This window comes from Balaenoptera ricei, chromosome 9 (genome assembly GCF_028023285.1).
Source record: "Balaenoptera ricei isolate mBalRic1 chromosome 9, mBalRic1.hap2, whole genome shotgun sequence".
In the NCBI taxonomy this organism is placed as follows: Eukaryota; Metazoa; Chordata; class Mammalia; order Artiodactyla; family Balaenopteridae; genus Balaenoptera; species Balaenoptera ricei.
Window position 1 is genome coordinate 7,397,171 of NC_082647.1, and position 20,518 is coordinate 7,417,688.

General features: G+C 42.0%; 1 protein-coding gene across 3 annotated transcripts in view; it reads left to right on the forward strand.

Annotated features, from left to right (window-relative positions):
- ZNF786 (zinc finger protein 786) overlaps positions 1–19,471 on the forward strand; it is a 37,495-nt gene extending 18,024 nt beyond the window's left edge. For 2 of the 3 annotated variants that reach the window (XM_059933134.1, XM_059933136.1), the window contains exon 5: positions 11,303–11,378. Coding sequence is in view for 1 of the 3 variants with exons in the window: in XM_059933137.1 (XP_059789120.1) it covers positions 2,100–2,117; positions 11,303–11,429; positions 15,447–15,599; positions 16,943–18,765 (2,121 nt within the window). In the remaining 2 variants the exon portion in view is untranslated. Of the gene's footprint in view, positions 1–1,988; positions 2,118–11,302; positions 11,430–15,446; positions 15,600–16,942 lie in introns of those variants that run through there. The other variant, XM_059933137.1, reaches the window with a different exon arrangement.
- Positions 19,472–20,518: the final 1,047 nt, after the last annotated feature.

Sequence of the window (20,518 nt, forward strand, 5' to 3'; positions counted from 1 at the left end):
TTTACTGGTGGGATTTTTCCTTTCCTCTAGATTCTTGCTTCTTGTTATAGACTCTTCTTTTCCACTTAAAGAGGACCCTTTAACATTTCTTTTAGGGTAGGTTTAGTACTGATGAACTCAGTTTTTGCTTGTCTGAGAAGTTCTTTAACTTTCTTTCAATTCTAAAGGATAATCTTGCTGGGTAGAGTATGCTAGGTTGCAGGTTTTTTCCCTTTCAGCAAAGTTTTAAATTTTAATCTAATTTAATGTATTGGTCTATCCTTTGCACTTTGTACTTTTTGTATCTTAAGACTGTGTGTATAAAAATATTCAAGCAATATTATTTACGGCCACAAAATTTTTTAACTGCCACTAAATACTTCACACTACCCTACCTGTTATGGGCTTAATTGTGTTTCCAAAAATTCTTTAAAAAAATTTTTTTATTTATTTGACTGCACCAGTTCTTAGTTGCAGCACGCGGGATCTTTGCTGCAGCATGTGGGATCTTTTAGTTGTGGTATGAGGAATCTTTTTAGTTGTGGCACGTGGGATCTAGTTCCTTGACCAGGAATCAAGCCTGAGGCCCCCTGCATTGGGAGCGCAGAGTCTTAGCCACTGGACCACCAGGGAAGTCCCCCAAAATTCATTTGTTGAAGTCCTGACCCCCCAGTACCTCAGAATGTGACTATAGAGATAGGGCCTTTAAAAAGGTAATTAAGGTAAAACGAGGTCTTATGGGTGAGCCCTAATCCAATGTGACAGGTGTCCTTATAAGAGGAGATTGGGACCGAGAACACCCAGACCGAGGGACAAACATGGGAGGACACAGGGAGAAGCGCAGCCATCTGCAAGCCGAGGAGAGAGTCCTCAGAGGAAACAAACACGGCTGACACCTTGATCTTGGACTTCTGGCCTCCAGAACTGTGAGAAAATTAATTTCTGTTGTTTAACCTGCCCAGTCCGTGGTACTTTGGAATGGCAGCCCTAGCAGATTAATATACTACCTTAAATTGCAGCCATTTAAAAGTATAATTATGAGATTATGAGAAATATGGAAAACTTTGATATGGTAAGTGAAAGACAAAAGAAAAAGACAAAAAATTATGTGTGTCTCCGAACCATATAAAAAGAACATGTCTGTGGACAGAGACGAAGTCTATATGAAACAAAATCGAGCATTTACATTAGAATACCAGAATTATGGACAACTTTCACTTCTTTTAAAATTTGCTTTATTGTTGCTAAATTGTATATATACAATATTGTTCGTTAAAAAAACCTTTAAGTTAGGGATAGCAATTACATATATCTAAGCAGTTCAACCATACTGGCTGCTTAAGAGTGAAAGGCAGAGTAAATTTAAGATCCATTTCATATTTAGGTTATAGACCATTTCTTGAATTTTATAGACTATGAGTCATGTTCCTAATGTAAGTCCATGGGGCCAGCGATGTCGTGACTCTGCCTGACTTCCTGAGGATGAATACCCAGCCTCCTCACCCTTGGCAGGACCATTCTGAGGGATGATCTGCACCCTCTGAGTCCCCAGCAGAATGGACTCCCAGTTGCCGACGGGGGGACCTGCTCGTTAATGCTTAATGCCCCTTGATTTCTCACCTCCCTCACTTGGTTCCTGAGATCACCTCACAGATGACCCCTTGAACCTAATCCTTGACTGGGGTTGGCTTTGGGGAGGAATCAAACCCCTGCACTCCCTCTCATTGTTTCTATCTCAGTAAATAGCGAGTATCCTATCCATCCATTTGCAGTTGACGCTGCATTTCCCCCCTCTTTCCGTCTGCATCTCCGTCTCCCTCTTCTGGGTCCCCCAAGAGAGTGCGAGGATCGGTCACCCCCGGGCGGCTGCCGCTTGCGACTGACGCCAGTCTGCAAGGCGCGGGCTGCCCCGGCGGACAGCGCTCGCTCCTCCCGACCGCAGGGGGCGCTGTGGGGCGGAGCGGCTGCGAGTCCCAGCGTGCACCGCGCCTGGGCTGGGCCTGCAGGTCGGCGGGGAGCGAGACGGGGGGAGCTGCCGCCGCAGGGAAGGTGCCGCGGGCAGCCGGGACGCCTGGCTTGGCCGTAAACCGGTGCGGGGCCGGGTGGGACCGTGAGGGCCCATGGCCGAGCCGGCTCCGGTAAGAGGGGCTCCCCGCGCGGACGTCCGGCTCGGGGATCTGGGCGGGTCCTCGGGTTCCGGCTCGGCGGGCCGGCATCCTGGGGTCCTCCCGGGGCGGAGGCGAACGGGTGGGGCGGGGTCTGAGGGTCGCGCTGAGCGCCTGGTGTGGGGTCTGGACCCTGGACGGAGCTGGTGACCGCCGCCCCTGGGGTTCGTCCGTGTCCAAAGCCCTAAACAAAGCCGAGCGTGGAACTGGCGGAGTCTGGGCCGCGGGCGCCTGTGCGTGAGGCGGGCGGATGAGGGAAAGGATCGAAATTGGTCTGGGGCCGGCAATGCGTGTTAACTAGTTCAGCTAGTTTTACATTATAGTTACTGAATTTAGAACAAGTGTTTTAAAAGATTTAAGATTCTGAATCGTTGAAATGATGGTTGGCAGGGACTTAAATGGCAGAATTTAACGCTAACGTGTTGAAGTTTGTGTTGAGTGGGAGGACACGTTGGAAGGAAGAGGGTATAAAAACCTAAGTAGGGTACACATTATTTGATTTTTTAGTGTTTTGTTGAAATTGAGGTTTTATGTTTTTCTCTGTTTTATAAGCTTACATATTGAGCACTTTTTCAGATTACTAAATGAATTCATGAGATCATTACTTTTAATATACCGTTAACAATCTCAGCAAAAACCATAATTCTTAGGGCTAAATGCATAAAAGATATGTAACACCTTTATAGCAAAAATTATAAATAACAGGCATACCTTGGGGATATTTTGGGTTTGGTTTCAGACTGCTGCAATAAAGCAAGTATCACCGTAAAGGAAGTCACGATTTTTTTGGATTCTCAGTGCATGTAAAAGTTATGTTTATACTGTACTGTAGCGTGTTAAGTGTGCAGTAGCATTATGTCTTAAAAAACAATGTACAAACCTTAATTAAAAATACTCTGGCTAAAAATGCTAATCATTGTCTGACCCTGGAGCAAGTTGTAATCTTTTTGCTGGTGGAGGGTCTTGGCTCCTTGTTGATGGTTGCTGACTGATCAGGGTGGTGGTTACTGAAGATTGGCATGTGGCAATTTCTTAAAATAAGACAACAGTGCAGTTTGCTGCATCAGTTGACTCTTCAGGAGTTATTTCTCTGTAGCATGCAATGCTGTTTAATAGCATTTTACCCACAGTAGCACTTCTTTCAAAATTGGAGTCAGTCCTCTTGAACCCTGCCACTGCTTTATCAACCAAGTTTATGTAATATTCTAAATCCTTTGTTGTCATTTCAACAATCTAAATGGCATCAGCAGGAGTAGATTCCATCTGGAGAAACCACTGTCTTTGCTCATCCATAAGAAGCAACTCCTCATCTGTTAAAGTTTTATCATGGGGTTACGGCAATTCAATCACACCCTCAGGCTCCGCTTCGAATTCTAGTTCTCTTGCTGTTTCCACCACATCTGCAGTTACTTCCTCTACTGAAGTCTTGACCCTCTCAAAGTCATCCATGAAGGTTGGAATCAACTTCTTCCAAACTCCTGTTAACATTGATATTTCAGCTTCATCCCATGAATGATGAATGTTCTTCGTGGCATCTAGAAGGATAAATCCTTTCCAAAAGATTTTCAATTTACTTTGCCCAGATCCATCAGAGGAATCACTATGTATAGCAGCTATAGTCTTATGAAAGGTATTTCTTAAATAATAAGACTTAAAAGTCGAAATTACTTCTTGGTCCATAGGCTGCAAAATGGATATTGTGTTAGCAGGCATGAAAACAACATTAATCTTGTACATCTCCTTCAGAGCTCTTGGGTGGTCAAGTGCATTGTCAATGAGCAGTAATATTTTGAAAGGAATCTTTTTCTGAGCAGTAGGTCTCAAGAATGGGCTTAAAATATTTGGTAAATCATGTTGTAAACAGCTGTGCTGTCACCCAGGCTTTGTTGTTCCATTTCTAGAGCACAGGCAGAGTTGATTTAGCATAATTGTTAAGGGCCCTAGGATTTTTGGAATGGTAAATGAACAGGGGTTTCAACTTATAGTCACCAGCTGCATTTAGCTCCCAACAGAGACTCAGCTTGTCCTTTGAAACTTTGAAGCCAGGCATTGATTTTCCTCTCTAGCTATGAAAGTCCTAGAAGATATCTTTCTCCAATATTAGGCTGTTTTGTCTATATTGAAAATCTGTTGTTTAGTATAGCCACCTTCATTAATTATCTTAGCTAGGTCTGGAGAACTTGCTGCAGCTTCTACACCATCACTTGCTGATGCACCTTGCACATTTATGTTTAGGAGACGGCTTCTTTCCTTCAGCCTCATAAACTGTGCTCTGCTGGCTTCACACTTCTTCGCAGCTTCCTCACACCTCTCAGGCTTCATAGCATTGAAAAGAGTTAGGACCTTGCTCTGCATTAGGCTTTGGCTTAGGGCGATGTTGTGGCTGGTTTAATCTTCTCTCTAGACCACTAAAACTTGTTTTGTATCAGCAGTAAGGCTGTTTTGCTTATCATTTGTGTGCTCACCGGAGTAGCACTTTAATTTCCTTCAAGAACTTTTCCTTTGCATTCACAACTTGGCTAACTGACACAAGGGGCTTAGCTTTTGAGCCTGTTTCAGCTTTCCATGTGCCTTCCTCACTAAGCTTAATCATTTCTAGCTTTTGATTTAAAGTGAGAAATGTGTGACTCTTCCTTTCACTTGAACACTTAGAGGCCATTAAGTGTTCACTTGAACACTTAATAATGTAGGGTTATTAAGCGGCCTAATTTCAATATTGTTCTGTCTCAGGAAATAAGGAGGCCCGAGGAGAGGGAGAGAGATGGGCCAGTCCGTGGGGCAGTCAGAACACACACATTTTTTTTTAATAACTTTTTTTTAAATAAATGTATTTATTTTTGGCTGGGTTGGGTCTTTGTTGCTGCGCGCAGGCTTTCTCTAGTTGCAGCGAGCAGGGGCTACTCTTGGTTGCAGTGCGTGGGCTTCTCATTAAGGTGGCTTCTCTTGTCGCGGAGCACGGGCTCTAGGTGCATGGGCTTCAGTAGTTGCAGCACACGGGCTCAGTAGTTGTGGCTCATGGACTCTAGAGCACAGGCTCAGTAGCTGTGGCGCACGGGCTTAGTTGCTCCACAGCATGTGGGATCTTCCCGGACCAGGGCTTGAACCTATGTTCCCTGCATTGGCAGGTGGGCTCTTAACCACTGCACCACCAGGGAAGTCCCAGAACACATACATGGATTGATTAAGTTTGCCATCTTACATGGGCACGGCTCCTGGCGCCCAAACACAATTAAAATGGTAACATCCGGGCTTCCCTGGTAGCGCAGTGGAGCAGCTAAGCCCGTGCACCACAACTACTGAGCCTGCGCTCTAGAGCCCGCAAGCCACAACCACTGAGCCCACGTGCCACAACTGCTGAAGCCTGCCGCACCTAGAGCCCGTGCTCCGCAACAAGAGAGGCCAGCACAATGAGAAGCCCACGCACTGCAACAAAGAGTAGCCCCCGCTCGCCACAACTAGGAAAGCCCGCACGCAGCAACGAAGACCCAACACAGTCAAAACTAAATAAATAAATAAATTTTTAAAAAATGGTAACATCGGGGCTTCCCTGGTGGTGCAGTGGTTGAGAATCTGCCTGCCAATGCAGGGAACACGGGTTCGAGCCCTGGTCTGGGGGGATCCCACATGCCGCGGAGCGGCTGGGCCCGTGAGCCACAACTGCTGAGCCTGCGCGTCTGGAGCCTGTGCTCCGCAACGAGAGAGGCCACGATGGTGAGAGGCCCGCGCACCGCGATGAGGAGTGGCCCCCGCTTGCCACAACTAGAGAAAGCCCTAGCATGGGAGCGAAGACCCAACATAGCAATCAATAAATCTTTAAAAAAAAAAAAAAAAAGGTAACATCAAAGATCACTGATCACAAATCACCATAACAAATACAGTAATAATGAAAAAGTTTGAAATATTGTGAGAATTACCAAAAAGTGACACGGAGACATGAAGTGAGCAAATGCTGTTGGAAAAATGGCGCCAATAGGCTTGTTTGACACAGGGCTGCCACAGACCTTCAGTTTGTAAAAAATGCAGTATCTGCATTTTTTACAAAGCACAAAGCACAGTAAGATGAGATATGCCTGTAAACAGGAGGTAAATCATGCCCATAAATGGGAAGACTAAATATAATAAAGATGATACTTTCCTTCCAAGTTAATATATAAATTTACTGCAACTTCATCAAAATGGCAGTAAGATTTTTGTAAATTATATAAACGGATTCTAAATTTCGTTTGGAAAAATATAGGTCAAAATATGATGCTGAAAAAAAGAATAACAGGGGGACTTGCCCTAGCAGATAATAAAATTTACAGTAAATCCATAGAATTAATACACTACTGTTTTGTGCAGGGGTAGACACATGGAGCAGAGGAAACCCAAAGAGGACCCCAGAGCAGACTGCTGAGTTAAATAGTGTCTCCCCCAATACATGTCCTTCCCAGAACCTCAGATTGTGACCTAAATAGGAGTAGGGTTGCTGCAGATGAAACTGGTTAAGATGAGATCATACTGGAGTAGGACAGGTTCATAATCCATCATGAGTGGTGTCTTTATAAGAAGAGGAGCAGAGTCACAGAGACCCAGACACACAAAGGGAGAAGGCCCTGTGACAGTGGAGGCAGAGATGGAACTATGCAGCTTCAAGCTGAGAAATGCCAAGTATCAACAACCACCACCAGAAGCGAAGGGAAAGGCATGGAACAGATTCTCCCCTAAAGGCTTCAGAGAGAGCATAGCTCTGCTGACACTTTGATTTCAGACTTCTAACTACCAGAACTATGAGAGAATAAATATTTATTGTTTAAAGCTGCCAAGTTTGTGGTACTTTGTGACAGCAGCCCTAGGAATCTAATTCGGAGAACTTCAGAAGTGGTGTTGGGACAACTGACTTTTCCATTTGGAAAAAAACACAAAGGTAGATCATTGCTGTATACCATAAAAAAATTATGTTCCAGATAAATTAAAAATCTAAACATGAAAAGTAAAACTTCAGTCTTTTGGAAGGAAATGTAGGATATCTTCATAATCTTAGTGTAGAAGAAAATGTCGCAAACCACAAAGGGCAAAATGAACTAAGAAAAGATTGATATATTGCATTACAATTGAAAATTTATGTACAGTATAAGACAGCTTAAGTAAAAATAAAAGGTAAGAGATACACTAGGAGAAAGTATTTGTAAACTAATGTAGTCAACAGTTAATACACAAATTATATAAAGAAATCTTAGAAATGAAAGGACAAATAACCCAGTAAAAATACAGGCAAAGGATATGAACAGGCAGTTCACAGAACTAAAAGCAAATGGTCAATGGATAAAAGAATGAATCAAAAATTGTGACATTCAGACAATGGAACACTATACAAAATTAAATCAGTTCTATGTATATCAAGATGGACAGATCTCAAAATGTTGCATGAAAAATGCAAGTTGCAGTACAATAAAGCATTTGTGTATAAAAGATAAAGCAATACTATATTATTCATAGATACATATGTGTATTAAAAAAAGTAAAAACATGAGCTGAAAACTTACCACATGCATCATCATGTTTGTGTGTCAGAAGGGAGGTGAATAGGACTGAGTGTAAGAATAAGATTGAAGTGGGGACCAAGGGGGCTTTGAGTTTTATCTGTCAAATTCTATTTCTTTAGAAGGAAATCTGAAGAAAAAATGTTAAATTTGTTAAATCAGTGGTAAATACTCAGATGGTTGTTATAATGTACTCTGTAATTTTCTGGATCTTTCAAACTCCTGAAGATTAAAGAAATAAACAATGAAGGCTTTTTGAGCATTTTTGGAAAACATTTTAAAAGTAATGAATTTAATCAGAAGAGGACAATAAGTATATTTAACACTGAAATTAAAACATGCATTCAGTTCTGCCATCATACATCATATGCATTTCTAAAAATCACAGTGCAATGCAAAATCATGCAGTAAAAACCACAGAGCTTATGGGAGAAATGGGGTTAGGTATACAACACTCAAAAAGTTTGTCAGTGACAAGTTAAAAAGAAAAGATAGAAACATAATAAAAACAGCTCAGTTTTATGCATGTTAAATGATTAAGAAATAATTACCTTAAAAACAATCTGAAATTTGCTTGTGGAAGTGGGTGTAAGAAGGGATGGAGCTTTTGAGTTATTGTGAAGTAGTGGAAGGAACATTATCTGAAATTAGATGGAAAGCTGTATAACACCAGGTGTGAATAGGTAGGGCTCGCCACAGGGTAATCTGAGGCAGCTGGTGCTTGAAGGGTATGCATGTGTGTGCTTTGTATATTCCTATTCAGTTTAGTTCTCATAGTAGCGACCAGAACTCTAAAATCCCTAGGAATGAATCTGTCAAGAATTATATAAGCTCTATATGAAGAAAACAAATTTTACTAAAGAAAATTTAAAAATCTAGATAAATAAAAGATGTTTCTGGATGGGAAGATCCCATAATTCAGAGACCCACTTCTCTCAAAATTAATTCATATACTTAGTATATTCCTATCAGAATCCCAATAGAATTTATATCAATTTGACAAAATATTTTTCCTGTTTATTTAGAAGAGAAAATAGACAAGGAAGGTCAAGACAGTTTCCTTTAAAAAAATGATCAAGGTGGTGGTAGATGGCCATATCCTCTTAAATAGCAAATCATTTGATAAAACTTAAGAATTAAACAGTCCAGTATTGGAGCAAGAATAGACAAAATCACCAGTGGAACAAAAATATAACCAAGTATAAATGGAAAACTAGTTTATGAAAAAGCGATCCCAACACAATGGTAAAAGAATAGTCAATAAGTTTTGTGATAATTAATATCTCTTTGGAAAAAGAATTATGTCCCTTATTGTTATAATATACCAGAATCTTTTATAATTTTAGAATAGGGAAAGTCTTCCAAATCAAGGTACTAAACCCTGAAGCCACAAAAGAGGTTGTAGTAAGTACAACACTATGAGATAAAAGCAGTGTACGTACTTTGAAAAGAGATGGGGAAATTATCTGAGAATTATGATTGTTTCCACCAAAAACTTAATACTATTAGAATTGATAAACAAACATGGTACATTAATTGGATATAAGATAAGTTTACAAAAATCAATTTTTAAAAAATTCTAGTAGGAATGATTTGAAGTGGCAGAGGTGGTCCCATTTATAATTGTTGGGAAAACTACACAGTACTAGAAATAAAGTTCATAGAAAAGATTCAGAACATTTATGAAGAAAATCATTAAGTTTATTAAAGGCTAGGAAGCAAGATCAAATAAATGGAGTGGTAGAACATGTTCCTAGATGAGCTCAATCTTTCCTAAATACACATATAAATTTAATTAAAATTGAATCCCAATGTACTTTTTTTTTTAACTGGACAAAATTATTTTAGAATTTTTAAGGAAGAATAAATATTCCAGAAATTAACAGCAGTAGCTTGACAAAGAATGGGCGTGGGGGGGCACTTATAACATTGCATAGGTACTGTAATCAGATAGGTACAGATAGTATAACAATATGTAGATTCACATACATATGAAAATCTAATATATGCAAAAGTGAAGGTCAGGATTTCAATCTAAGGAGAAAGAGTGGTGCATTTATTAGTGTTCTGTGATTGGCTGTCCATATGTACATAAATAAAGATAAGAATATCATCTGTAGAATTAAGCTGCAAATCTAATTGTGAAAGAAATTCAGTAGAATATTTGTATAATTTTTTGATTGTGACAAATACAAAAAACGAAAGTAAAAGCTGGAAACAATATGGAAAAGACTCAGGTTTTAACTAAATAAAAGGGTCAAAAATGTTCTCTTTGGCAGAAGAGAAAGTCAAAATACAAATGATAAACTAGAAGAAAATGTTTGTTAACTAGTCAAAGGATTATTATTATTTTTTTTTAATTAATTTATTTATTTATGGTTGTGTTGGGTCTTCGTTTCTGTGCGAGGGCTTTCTCTAGTTGTGGCAAGCGGGGGCCACTCTTCATCGCGGTGCGCGGGCCTCTCGCTATCGCGGCCTCTCTTGTTGCGGAGCACAGGCTCCAGACGCGCTGGCTCAGTAATTGTGGCTCACGGGCCCAGTTGCTCCGCGGCATATGGGATCCTCCCAGACCAGGGCGCGAACCCGTGTGCCCTGCATTGGCAGGCAGATTCTCAACCGCTGCGCCACCAGGGAAGCCCCTAGTCAAAGGATTATTAACCCTAATGTAAGAAAGTTAATTCAAATTATAGGAGCCCACTAAAACGTTGAACAAAGGATGTGAACCGGCATGCACAAAGATAAGTGGAACCCCCCCTCCCCGCCAAATATGAAAATGTTACTAAGCCTCACAAATGAATGCAAATAAAATAAGTACAAGGGACTTCCCTGGCGGTCCAGTGGTTAAGACTCCGCGTTCCCAATGCAGGGGGCACAGGTTCAATCCCTGGTGGGGGAACTAAGATCCCGCGTGGCTCACAGAGAAGCCTAAAAAATAAATAAAACAATGAAATAGAATTTTTTACCTATCATGTTGGCCAATAAACAAACAAATAAATAAGGTTTCAGAACATCCTGTGCTGGCAAAGGTGTAAAGAAATGTCTCTTCTTATTAGCAAGGGTAAAAGTGCTGGATTCTTTTTGGAAGGCAATCTAGTGGTATCTCATGAACTGAAGATGTTTCTATCCTTTGATTTAGTAGTTCTCCTTTTTAGCCTTTTCCTGCAGAAGTAAAACCACTAATATATAAGGAAGCATATCAGAGCATTGTTGGTAATTTATAAAGGAAATGGAAACAATATATGTGTTATCAGTGGAGTATGTGTACCCATGGAATATAATGCAGTTAAGAAAAAAACGATTTTGCCTATGTAAATTGACCTGGAAAGATGACATGTTAAGTGAAGTTACACAGTGATTTGTTCCCATTTTTGTTTAAAAAAAGAAGAAGAAAAATGAAAGAGTTCCATGCTATACATATGCATATGTAGTTGGAACAGGCATAGAGAAACAAGTGGAAGGGGGTGGTCATGGTCACCAACAGAACCACATGATGGGAGTCAGGGAAGGAGCAGTTCCCAAGGAAGAAGCTGCCTAACGCACAAAAACACTGTCCACTGCAAAACTCTTAAATTGATGAAAAGGAACTGGAGTTTTGAAGCCATTATAACTGTATATGTATTATGCCTATAATTTCAGTTACCTCTGACTTTTGAGGATGTGGCCGTTTATTTCTCCGAGCAAGAATGGCGGAATCTAGAGGCATGGCAGAAGGAGCTTTACAAGCAAGTAATGAGAACCAATTATGAGATTCTTGTTTCTCTAGGTAAGAAGTGTTTAACTGTGGCTGAGGCATGGAACTGGGTCCTGTTAGGGGTTTCAGTCACTCCATACTCCTGTCTGTCAGGTAGCCAGATTTCTCAGAAATTAACTCAGAAAGGCATTTTTATGCAGAGTCTTTTGTTAATATCTGTAAGCATTGCTAATCCTTACTCAACGGTAGACGTTGCTACATAAGAATATTTGTGACAGCATGTAATGTAAGGTGGTCAGAGATGACTAAATATATGTCAGGGCTTTTAATCACTATATACTTACTCACAGGTTGCCATGACTTTTCAACATGGATACATACCTTGCCCATATCCATAAAGTACCCTGTATCTTTAACCTAGAATGTTCCTACCTGTCAACTTTTACAGTGGTGTCCATATACCTCAAAAAAGCTAATGTTATTTTTCCCTGCAATGAGATTTCAGAAGGCTATACACAGGTGTTTAACCGCAGTTGTTTCTGCATGGTTACGGTAATGGTGTTCTTTTTAGTCTTTTTGCTTACTTAGTCTTTGTATTTTACTACTGAATATGATTTTTAAAAAATCAGTCTGTTTGGAGAAGCATCAAAATGAATGATAAAAGTCTCTTGCCTCACCCCTCACTCAGTTAATTCCCCAAAGGCAACCATGTTAATCATTTCTGTTTTAGTTTTTACTGCAGTTTACTTCAGTCTATTGTGCTTACACCTATATTTCTTGGTTTATCGAGTTTAACTCCTTACTGTGAAAAATGAGGGTTTCACTCACTTATACTATCCCTCTTCTATCTCCTTTTTCCCCCTTCTTCCGAAATTTTGATAGTTTTTTAAAAATTTTTTTAACTTTAAAAAAAATTTTTATTATCTATGTTACAAATATTTCTTTCCAATTTGTTCCATACACACACACACACACACACACACACACACACACACACATTTGTTGTTGTTGTTTTATCTTTTGGCCACACTGCGTGGCTTGTGGGATCCCAGTTCCCCGACCAGGGATCAAATGCATGCCCCCTGCATTGGCAGTGTGGAGTCTTAACCACTGGACCGCCAGGGAAGCCCTTGACGGTTTTTTAATGCCTCTGTTGGCCACCTTTATAATTTAAATAATAAACTTCTAGATCATGTTTCATGAACTTTATATTATATCTCATTATTCTTTCAGTCTATGAAGGTAATTAGTTCTCCTATATTCCCTCCACTTCTCTTGCCAGTGTCTGACAGCCAAACCACTTCTTTTATATTGCAATGTTTCTAATAATTATGTTCTGTTCCATTACCATAATTAAGATTTCCAGTTTCTATACAGTGTTTCTAAAATATTAATACAAGATATTACATTTTTTTCATTGTTAGCGAAGAACCAATTAAAGTAATTGAATCTATAGAGAAAAGAAAAATAATCTTGTGTCATGAATCCTGTGCCACCCAAAAAGAATGTTCCAAGCATCAAGATCAAATGGACGTGGACTTCTATGGTGGCGCAGTGGTTAAGATTCCGCCTGCCAGTGCAGGGGGCCATGGGTTTGATCCCTGGTTTGGGAAGATGCCACATGTCGTGGAGCAACTAAGCCCGTGCTTCACAACTACTGAGCCTGTGCTCTAGAGCCCACGAGCCACAACTACTGAGCCCGCGTGCCACAGCTACTGAAGCCCATGCTCCTAGAGCCTGTGCTCCACAACAAGAGAAGCCACTGCAATGAGAAGCCCGCACACCACAGTGAAGAGTAGCCCCTGCTCGACGCAACTAGAGAAAGCCCACGCACAGCAGTGAAGACCCAACAAAAGATCAAATAGATTTGAAGTGGTGTATCAATGTGGGTTTGGTTTGCATTTCCTTAATGGCTAATCATGTTGAGCATCTTTTCATTTGTGTATCTTCTTTGGAGAAATGTCTATTCAAATACTTTGCCCATTTTTATAGTGGGCTATTTATCTTTTTATTGTTGGGTTATAAGTGTTCTCTATTTGTTCTGAATACTGAACCCTTATCAGATACATGATTTGCAGATATTTTCTCCATTTCTTGGGTTACCTGTTCCCTTTTTGATGGAGTCCTTTGAAGCACAAAAGTTTTAAGTTTTGATGAATTCCAGTTTATTTTTTCTTTTGTTTCTTGAGCTTTTGCTGTCATATCTAAGAAGCCATTGCCTAATTCAGTGTCACAAAGATCCACTCCTATGTTTTCTTCTAAGAGTTTTATAGTTTTAGTACGTATATTTAGGTCTTTGATCTTTTTTTCCTTCTTTGATCCATTTTGAGTTAATTTTTTCACACTGTGTGATATAGGGATCCAGCCTCTTTTGCATATGGATATCCAGTTGTCCCTACACCATTTGTTGAAAAGACTATTCTTTCCCCCATTGAATTATCTTGGCACCCTTTTGGAAAACCAATTAACCGTAAATGTCGGAGTTTATTTCTGGATTCTCGAGTCTGTTTCATGGATCTATATGTCTAGTCTTATGCCAGTACCACACTGTTTTAATTACCATTGCTTTAGGATCAGTTTGTCAATTTCTGCCAAAAAAAAAAAAAAAAAAGGCAGATGGGGTTTGGGGAATATTGTCATCTTAACAGTACTAAGTCTTCCAATTCATGAACATGGGATATCATTTCATTTATTTAATACTTTTTTTTTAGGACTTCTAAAATTACTTTCAACAACATTTTATGATTTGTATTGTGCAAGTCTTATGTTTCTTTTATTAAATTTATTCCTAAGTATTTTACTCCTTTTGATGGTCTTATAAATGGACTTGTTTTCTTAATTTTTTTTTGAAAAATAGTTTTATTTTAAAAGATGCTGAGAGTTCAACCCAGATGAAGACTGAGAATAGGTGTATGGATTTATTTTTTTAATTAATTTTTATTGGAGTAGAGTTGCTTTACAATGTTGTGTTAGTTTCTGCTGTACAGCAAAGTGAATCAGTTATACATATACATATATCCCCTCTTTTTTAGATTTCCTTCCCATTTAGGTCACCACAGAGCACTGAGTAGAGTTCCCTGTGTTATACAGTAGGTTCTCATTAGTTATCTATTTCATATATAGTAGTGTATATATGTCAATCCCAATATCCCAATTCATCTCACCCCCCCTTCCCCCCTTGGTATCCACATGTTTGTTCTCTACATTTGTGTCTCTATTTCTGCTTTGCAAGTAAGTTCATCTGTACCTTTTTTCTAGATTCCACATATAAGCGATATTATATGATATTTGTTTTAGGTGTATGGATTTAAATAAAAGATAGTGATTCCTTTTTTCATGAGAGCAGGCTTGGAATTCTTTTGGGGTTGAAGTCAGATTTCAGAGGGCTAATTTACTATGTCACTCTGACATTTTATCCCTAAAATCCCTCAGCATTGCCCAGCTTATCCTTTCTCTGATTTGGACCATCTGCTAATCTCCCTTTAGCAATCCATGAAGCATACTTTTGGTTCTTTTAAATATATATATTACTGAAAGAAAGTTATACTTGAAAATACACAGAGTAAACATTTTTTACAGGGAAATGGGAATCTTGTAATATTTTAATTTGTTCATTTCATTCATTGCAACCCCCTTCTATTCTAGCAGAACTCAACTGTGTTTTAGGTTATGATTAGCACTGTCACTGGAAGTTCTTCTCAGAATATTTTAGCTGAAGCTCCAGTTCTTATTTTCATATACCCCCTATTCCCAAGATATCTCCAGTTGTCTCAGGGGTTGTCCCACGATTCTCAAAGCACAATACTGGTGCGTTTTAAGAAACCTATGACAAAATGCAGCATTGCTAGATATATTGGGACCAAGACAAAATCAAACACAGAGTCATCTAACAGGTCCAGGTAGATTAGGAACCACTGTTATAATATGTGGGCAGTTCTGCTTTTCTTTGTGTAAACCTATAATCTATTTTAAAAAATCTCTTCTCATACATTTTCCCAGGAGTAAATTTGAGAATTTAAAAACAGCTCATTGTGCTTTAAATTTAGTGCTCAAGGAAACCAAACTACCCTGTTTGACTTCTCTGTACAGATGATGGACTTCCCAAACCAGAACTAATATCCTGGCTTGAACAGGGGAGAGAACTCTTCAGGAACTGGGGAGAATCACAGAAATCAGGAAACATAATTTGCTCCTCTGCTGATTTGCATTTGGATCCAGTTATTGAGGGACAACTGTTTGGGGGTGAGTATTAAGAAATCAGCGCCCTGTCCTTAAGACATCCCATTCAGGTTTCTTAGTTCCAATTCTCTGACCTTGACTTCCTGTTTGACTGGACTGAGGCTTAACACCTGGTATATTCTAGAGAAAGGCAGTAAAGCATAGTAGTTAGGATTGTGGGTTCTGGATCCTGAGTCTGGATCTTGCCTTTTCCAGGTGACCTTGGGCAAGTTATTCAACCTCATAGTATTTCAATTTCCTGACCTATAAAATGAAGATAATAAAAGTACCTAAATTATAGGATTAAATGGGTTAATGTATGTAAACTGTTACAAAGATACCTGGCAACACAGTAGGAGTTCAGCAAATATGAAGTATTCTTAGTAGTTGGGGGGGGGAGGAATAGAGACTCCTCTTTTGTTTCTTGTCATGATGGGAGAGTCTGAGATTTTTGGATTCTTAAGGGTCAGTATTAAAGTATGAAAAAAAGTCAAATGGGAGCATCATTCCAAGAAATGTTGTCAGTAGTTTATTTAATTTTTAGCTGCTTCTTACAGGAGAGAAAGAGTTTTTCTTCACAAATTATTTCACTTTTTCTGTCTGTTAGCAATTCTTCCAAGAAACCTTTTTACAACGTTGGTAGGAATAGAGACGAGGAGGGAGGAACATCTGGTCTTAGGACAGCTCCTGGAGTATATGGAATCATAGTGTTAGCCAGGGCCTGTCAGTAACACTGCCTTCATTATTTTATTTTATCTTTTTTAAAGTCTTTATTGAATTTGTTACATTATTGCTTCTGTTTTTTGTTTTGGTTTTTTGGCGAGGAGGCATGTGAGATCTTAGCTCCCTGACCAGGGATTGAACCCACACCCCCTGCATTGGAAGGTGAAGTCTTAACCACTGGACCACCAGGGAAGTCCCTGTCATTATTTTTTGACTCCAGGAATGTCTGCGCATCCAAATGGGACAAGTCTGGTGGCCCTGTTAACTCATACAGTTCTCACAACAATCTTATGTACTGTTTCCATTTGTACAGGAGAAGGAACTGAAGCCAGAGATGAGTTTGACAAAGTTTGCACAGTGGACAAATGGGATTCGAACCCAGTCTGATTCCAAAGCTTAGGCCCTACATTTGTGACTTACATGTTCTCTTTTCAGTATTATTCTAAGATAGGTCTGTTCAGTTTAGTTTCAGCAGACTCTCACCAAACTCCTGGTCATGAAACTGACCCCCCACTGAAAGGAGCTGCCGGTTTAGTTCAGCGGAAGCTGGGCTTCCAGGCCACCTCAGGTCACTGCTACGGCCACATAAGCCTTGGTCATGTCATAGGCTGGGATACTGACTGAAGTTTTCTTTTCAATTTCAGGAAGCCAGCAAGCTGTGAAACCAGGAGAAGCCCACTGCCATTTCCAAGTAGATCCTCTTCAGAGCCAGCGTTCCTCTGAACCCTTTTTAGGAAAAAGTGAAGCTGTTTCCTTCAGGCCTGACCAAGTCATCGCCCTCCTGAACCCACACAGACATGATACTCGGGCTCTAGGTCCACTAGTCCACAGCTCCAGGGAACCCACCCGAAGAGACAGAATCGTAAGTCCCAGGACCCTCGGTCTCCCAGGCTTCCAGGAAACCTCCGGGGAGGGCCCCCAGCACCCTTGCCCCGTCTGTGGGGAAGGCTTTTGGAAGAACCTCTCAGAGCAGCACCAGGGGAGCCACTCGAAGGACCCGCCACACAAGGCCTGGAATCAATTCCGCAACCAAACCGAGGTACAACAGCCCCTGAGCATCTCTCGGGGACAGAGGCACTTCCGCTGTCCAGAATGTGGGCGGGGCTTCCGCCGGAATTCGTGTTTGCTTAGACCCCTGGCAATCTACCCCGAGGAGAGCCAGCTGCCGGGCGGCGAGTGTGAAACGTACGCCCACCACCTGCGCGCGGGGCCGAGGCCTTCCCAGTGCCCCGGCTGCGACGAGAGAGGCCCCCGGGGCCCTCCCGGCGCGGAGAGGCCAGGCTCCCGGAGAGAGGGCGCCAGGGCCGCCTCCGAGCAGGCTGAGCTCCCGCGCTCGGGAGAGAAGCCAGGCCTGAGCCCGGCTGGCGACGAGCGCCCGGAATCTCTCGAGCCCGGCCCCGGCGCAGAGAGGCCGGCCTCCTGCGGCCCGTGCGGCCGGCGCTCCTCCCCGCAGTGCGGGCTTCCAGACCACACCCACGTGCACAGCGCAGAGCGGCCCTTCCGGTGCGCCGAGTGCGGCCGGGCCTCCCGCCAGCGCGGGCGGCTGCGGCTCCACCGGCGGCTGCATTCAGACGAGCAGCCTTTCGCGTGCCCAGAGTGCGGCCTGGGCTTCCGGCTGAGGAGGCACGGCGGCGAGAGGCCGCTCTCCTGCGGCGAGTGCGGCCGCGGCTTCGCCCACCCGTGCAAGCTGCGCGAGCACCTGCGGGTGCACAGCGGAGAGCGGCCCTTCGGCTGCCCCGAGTGCGGCAAGAGCTTCCGCCTGAAGGGCATCCTGAAGGCGCATGAGCGCACGCACAGCCGCGAGCGGCCCTTCCAGTGCGCGGAGTGCGGCAAGGGCTTCACGCGGCCATCCAAGCTGGCCGAGCACTTCCGCGTGCACAGCGGCGAGCGGCCCTTCGGCTGCCCCGACTGCAGCCGCCGCTTCCGTCTCAAGGGGCAGCTGCGGAGTCACCAGCGCCTGCACACGGGCGAGAGGCCCTTCCCGTGCCCCGACTGCGGCAAGAGCTACCGCGTGAAGGCCGACATGAAGGCGCACCGGCTGCTGCACGGCGGCCGGATGCCCTTCTCCTGCGAGTGTGGCAAAGGCTTCGCCAAGCAGTCCAAGCTCGTGGAGCACATCAGGACGCACACGGGCGAGAAGCCCTTTCAGTGTCCCCAGTGCGACAAGAGCTTCCGCTTGAAGGCGCAGCTGCTCAGCCACCAGGGCCTGCACACCGGTGAGAGGCCTTTCCGCTGTCCCGAGTGCAATAAAAACTTCCGGGAAAGGGGCCACATGCTTCGGCACCAGCGCATCCACAGGCCCGACAGGCCGTTCGCCTGTGCAGACTGCGGCAAGGGCTTCATTTATAAGTCGAAACTCGCCGAACACATCAGAGTGCACACGAAGTCCTGTCGTGCCCCCAGTGAGCCTGACGTTAAGCAAAGGCTCAGCCAACTGTTTGCAATGATCGAGGCCGACTGGAGTTGAGACCGAGTAGGGCGCCCAAAGCGGTCAGCAGAGTCGGTATTGCCAGGGAGTCCACAGCCAGCGCAGCCAAACCCCAAATCTGGTAAGACAGATGGAAGGAACAGGGGCCCTTTTTTGAGCAAGAATATAATACAAGTTAGGAATATGAGAAACCACAAAGATTCTCATTTAAAACATCACCAGCTACGTTTTCTATCCATTGATAGAAAACAGTGGATAGAAACAATAGATAGGTTTGTTCTTCCCACCATCTTAACGGGTGATTTTCCCCAGCGTGCTAATAAGCTAACTCTGAAATCCCAGCTTGAATTTAGACAGCAGGAAATCCCTCCAGTACTGTTCTCAAAGCTAAAAGGATGGGGTGACTGTTAAATGTCAATTCCTCTTTTTTTCATAGTATGATGATAAGCAGGGGGTTTAACCCAGCGACTTTTGTTGCAGGCCTGATATGATAGGATTTGGTTTTGACTTATTTGAAGCTAATAGCAACAAAATGAGTTCTCCGACTCATGGTTTGTCTGTGTGAATGGTGAAGTTTCACAGCAGGTTTCAGAGTGATTATGCATGGTTACCCTTAAGGAAAAGCTGATAATTCAAGCAAAATTTGATTAATCTGGGTTGAAGAAAATAAAACCGAAGGTGCTAAGTTGTATGGGACTAGAGTTTTGTTTTGTTTTTTTAAATTGAAGTATAGTTGATTTACAATGTGTTAGTTTTAGTTGTACAGCAAAGTGATTCAGTTATACATACATATATACATATTTTTTTTCAGATTCTTTTCCCATACAGGTTATTATAAAATACTGAGTATAGTTCCCTGTGCTATACAGTAGGTCCTTGTTAATTATCTATTTTATATATAGTGTCCCAAACTCCTAATTTATCCCACCCCACGGAGGGGGGTAGCTAGAGTTTAGATAAGAGATTGGGACAGGAGGTAGATTTGGGCGTTCCAGAACACAGGTGCTGTTTGCAACTAAGAGAGTGAATGAGATTCCCAAGAGTGACTTTCTAGGCAGATGACTAAAGTCTGAGTTAAGACAAAATAACAAAGCTAAACAGCTTTATTAGGGAGCCTGACAGGCAACAACAGTTTTGTGTAGAGAGTTTTCAAGCAAACGTTCAAAGTAAACATACAAAGAGAAGTCAAGGAAAATACCCCATTTGTTACACTAGGTGAAGGCTGTGTGAGCACAGAATGTTTATACCCCAGGGACAGAGTTGTACTCCACAGAGAATTCCTGACTTTCAGAGGGTTTATGCTTCATTTAAAAGAATGGCTGACCTGAAATTCTAGGGATGATAGAAAATGAGATGTCAGTAAACTGTAATAGACATTACTATGAAGCAATAGTTCACAGATGATTTTCTCTGGAACACTAGCTTCAAATAAATAAGTTAAACAGTTCCCCCCCTACACACACACAGAGTCTATGACTCTCAAGAGGAAGACATAATAGTATATTCTGAATATATTTGACCTTTTTTGACCTTGGGATTCCTTTCTGTCTCCCCCCCCCCCCAAAAAAAAAACCACTATGATCTGTGGACATCAATAGAGTTCTACAGGACTCATTCTGGAAAATATTACTGAAGAATAGTCCTGGCTCCAGCCAAGTAGCCCTTAGTCTAAGACAGAATATCAGGGGATGAACGCCCTCAGTTTTAGGTGACAAAACAGAACTTTAACTCAGAATAAATCTTTAATTGGTTTTAGAGCATCCCTTTTTCTCATGTGATAGGACACTAACAG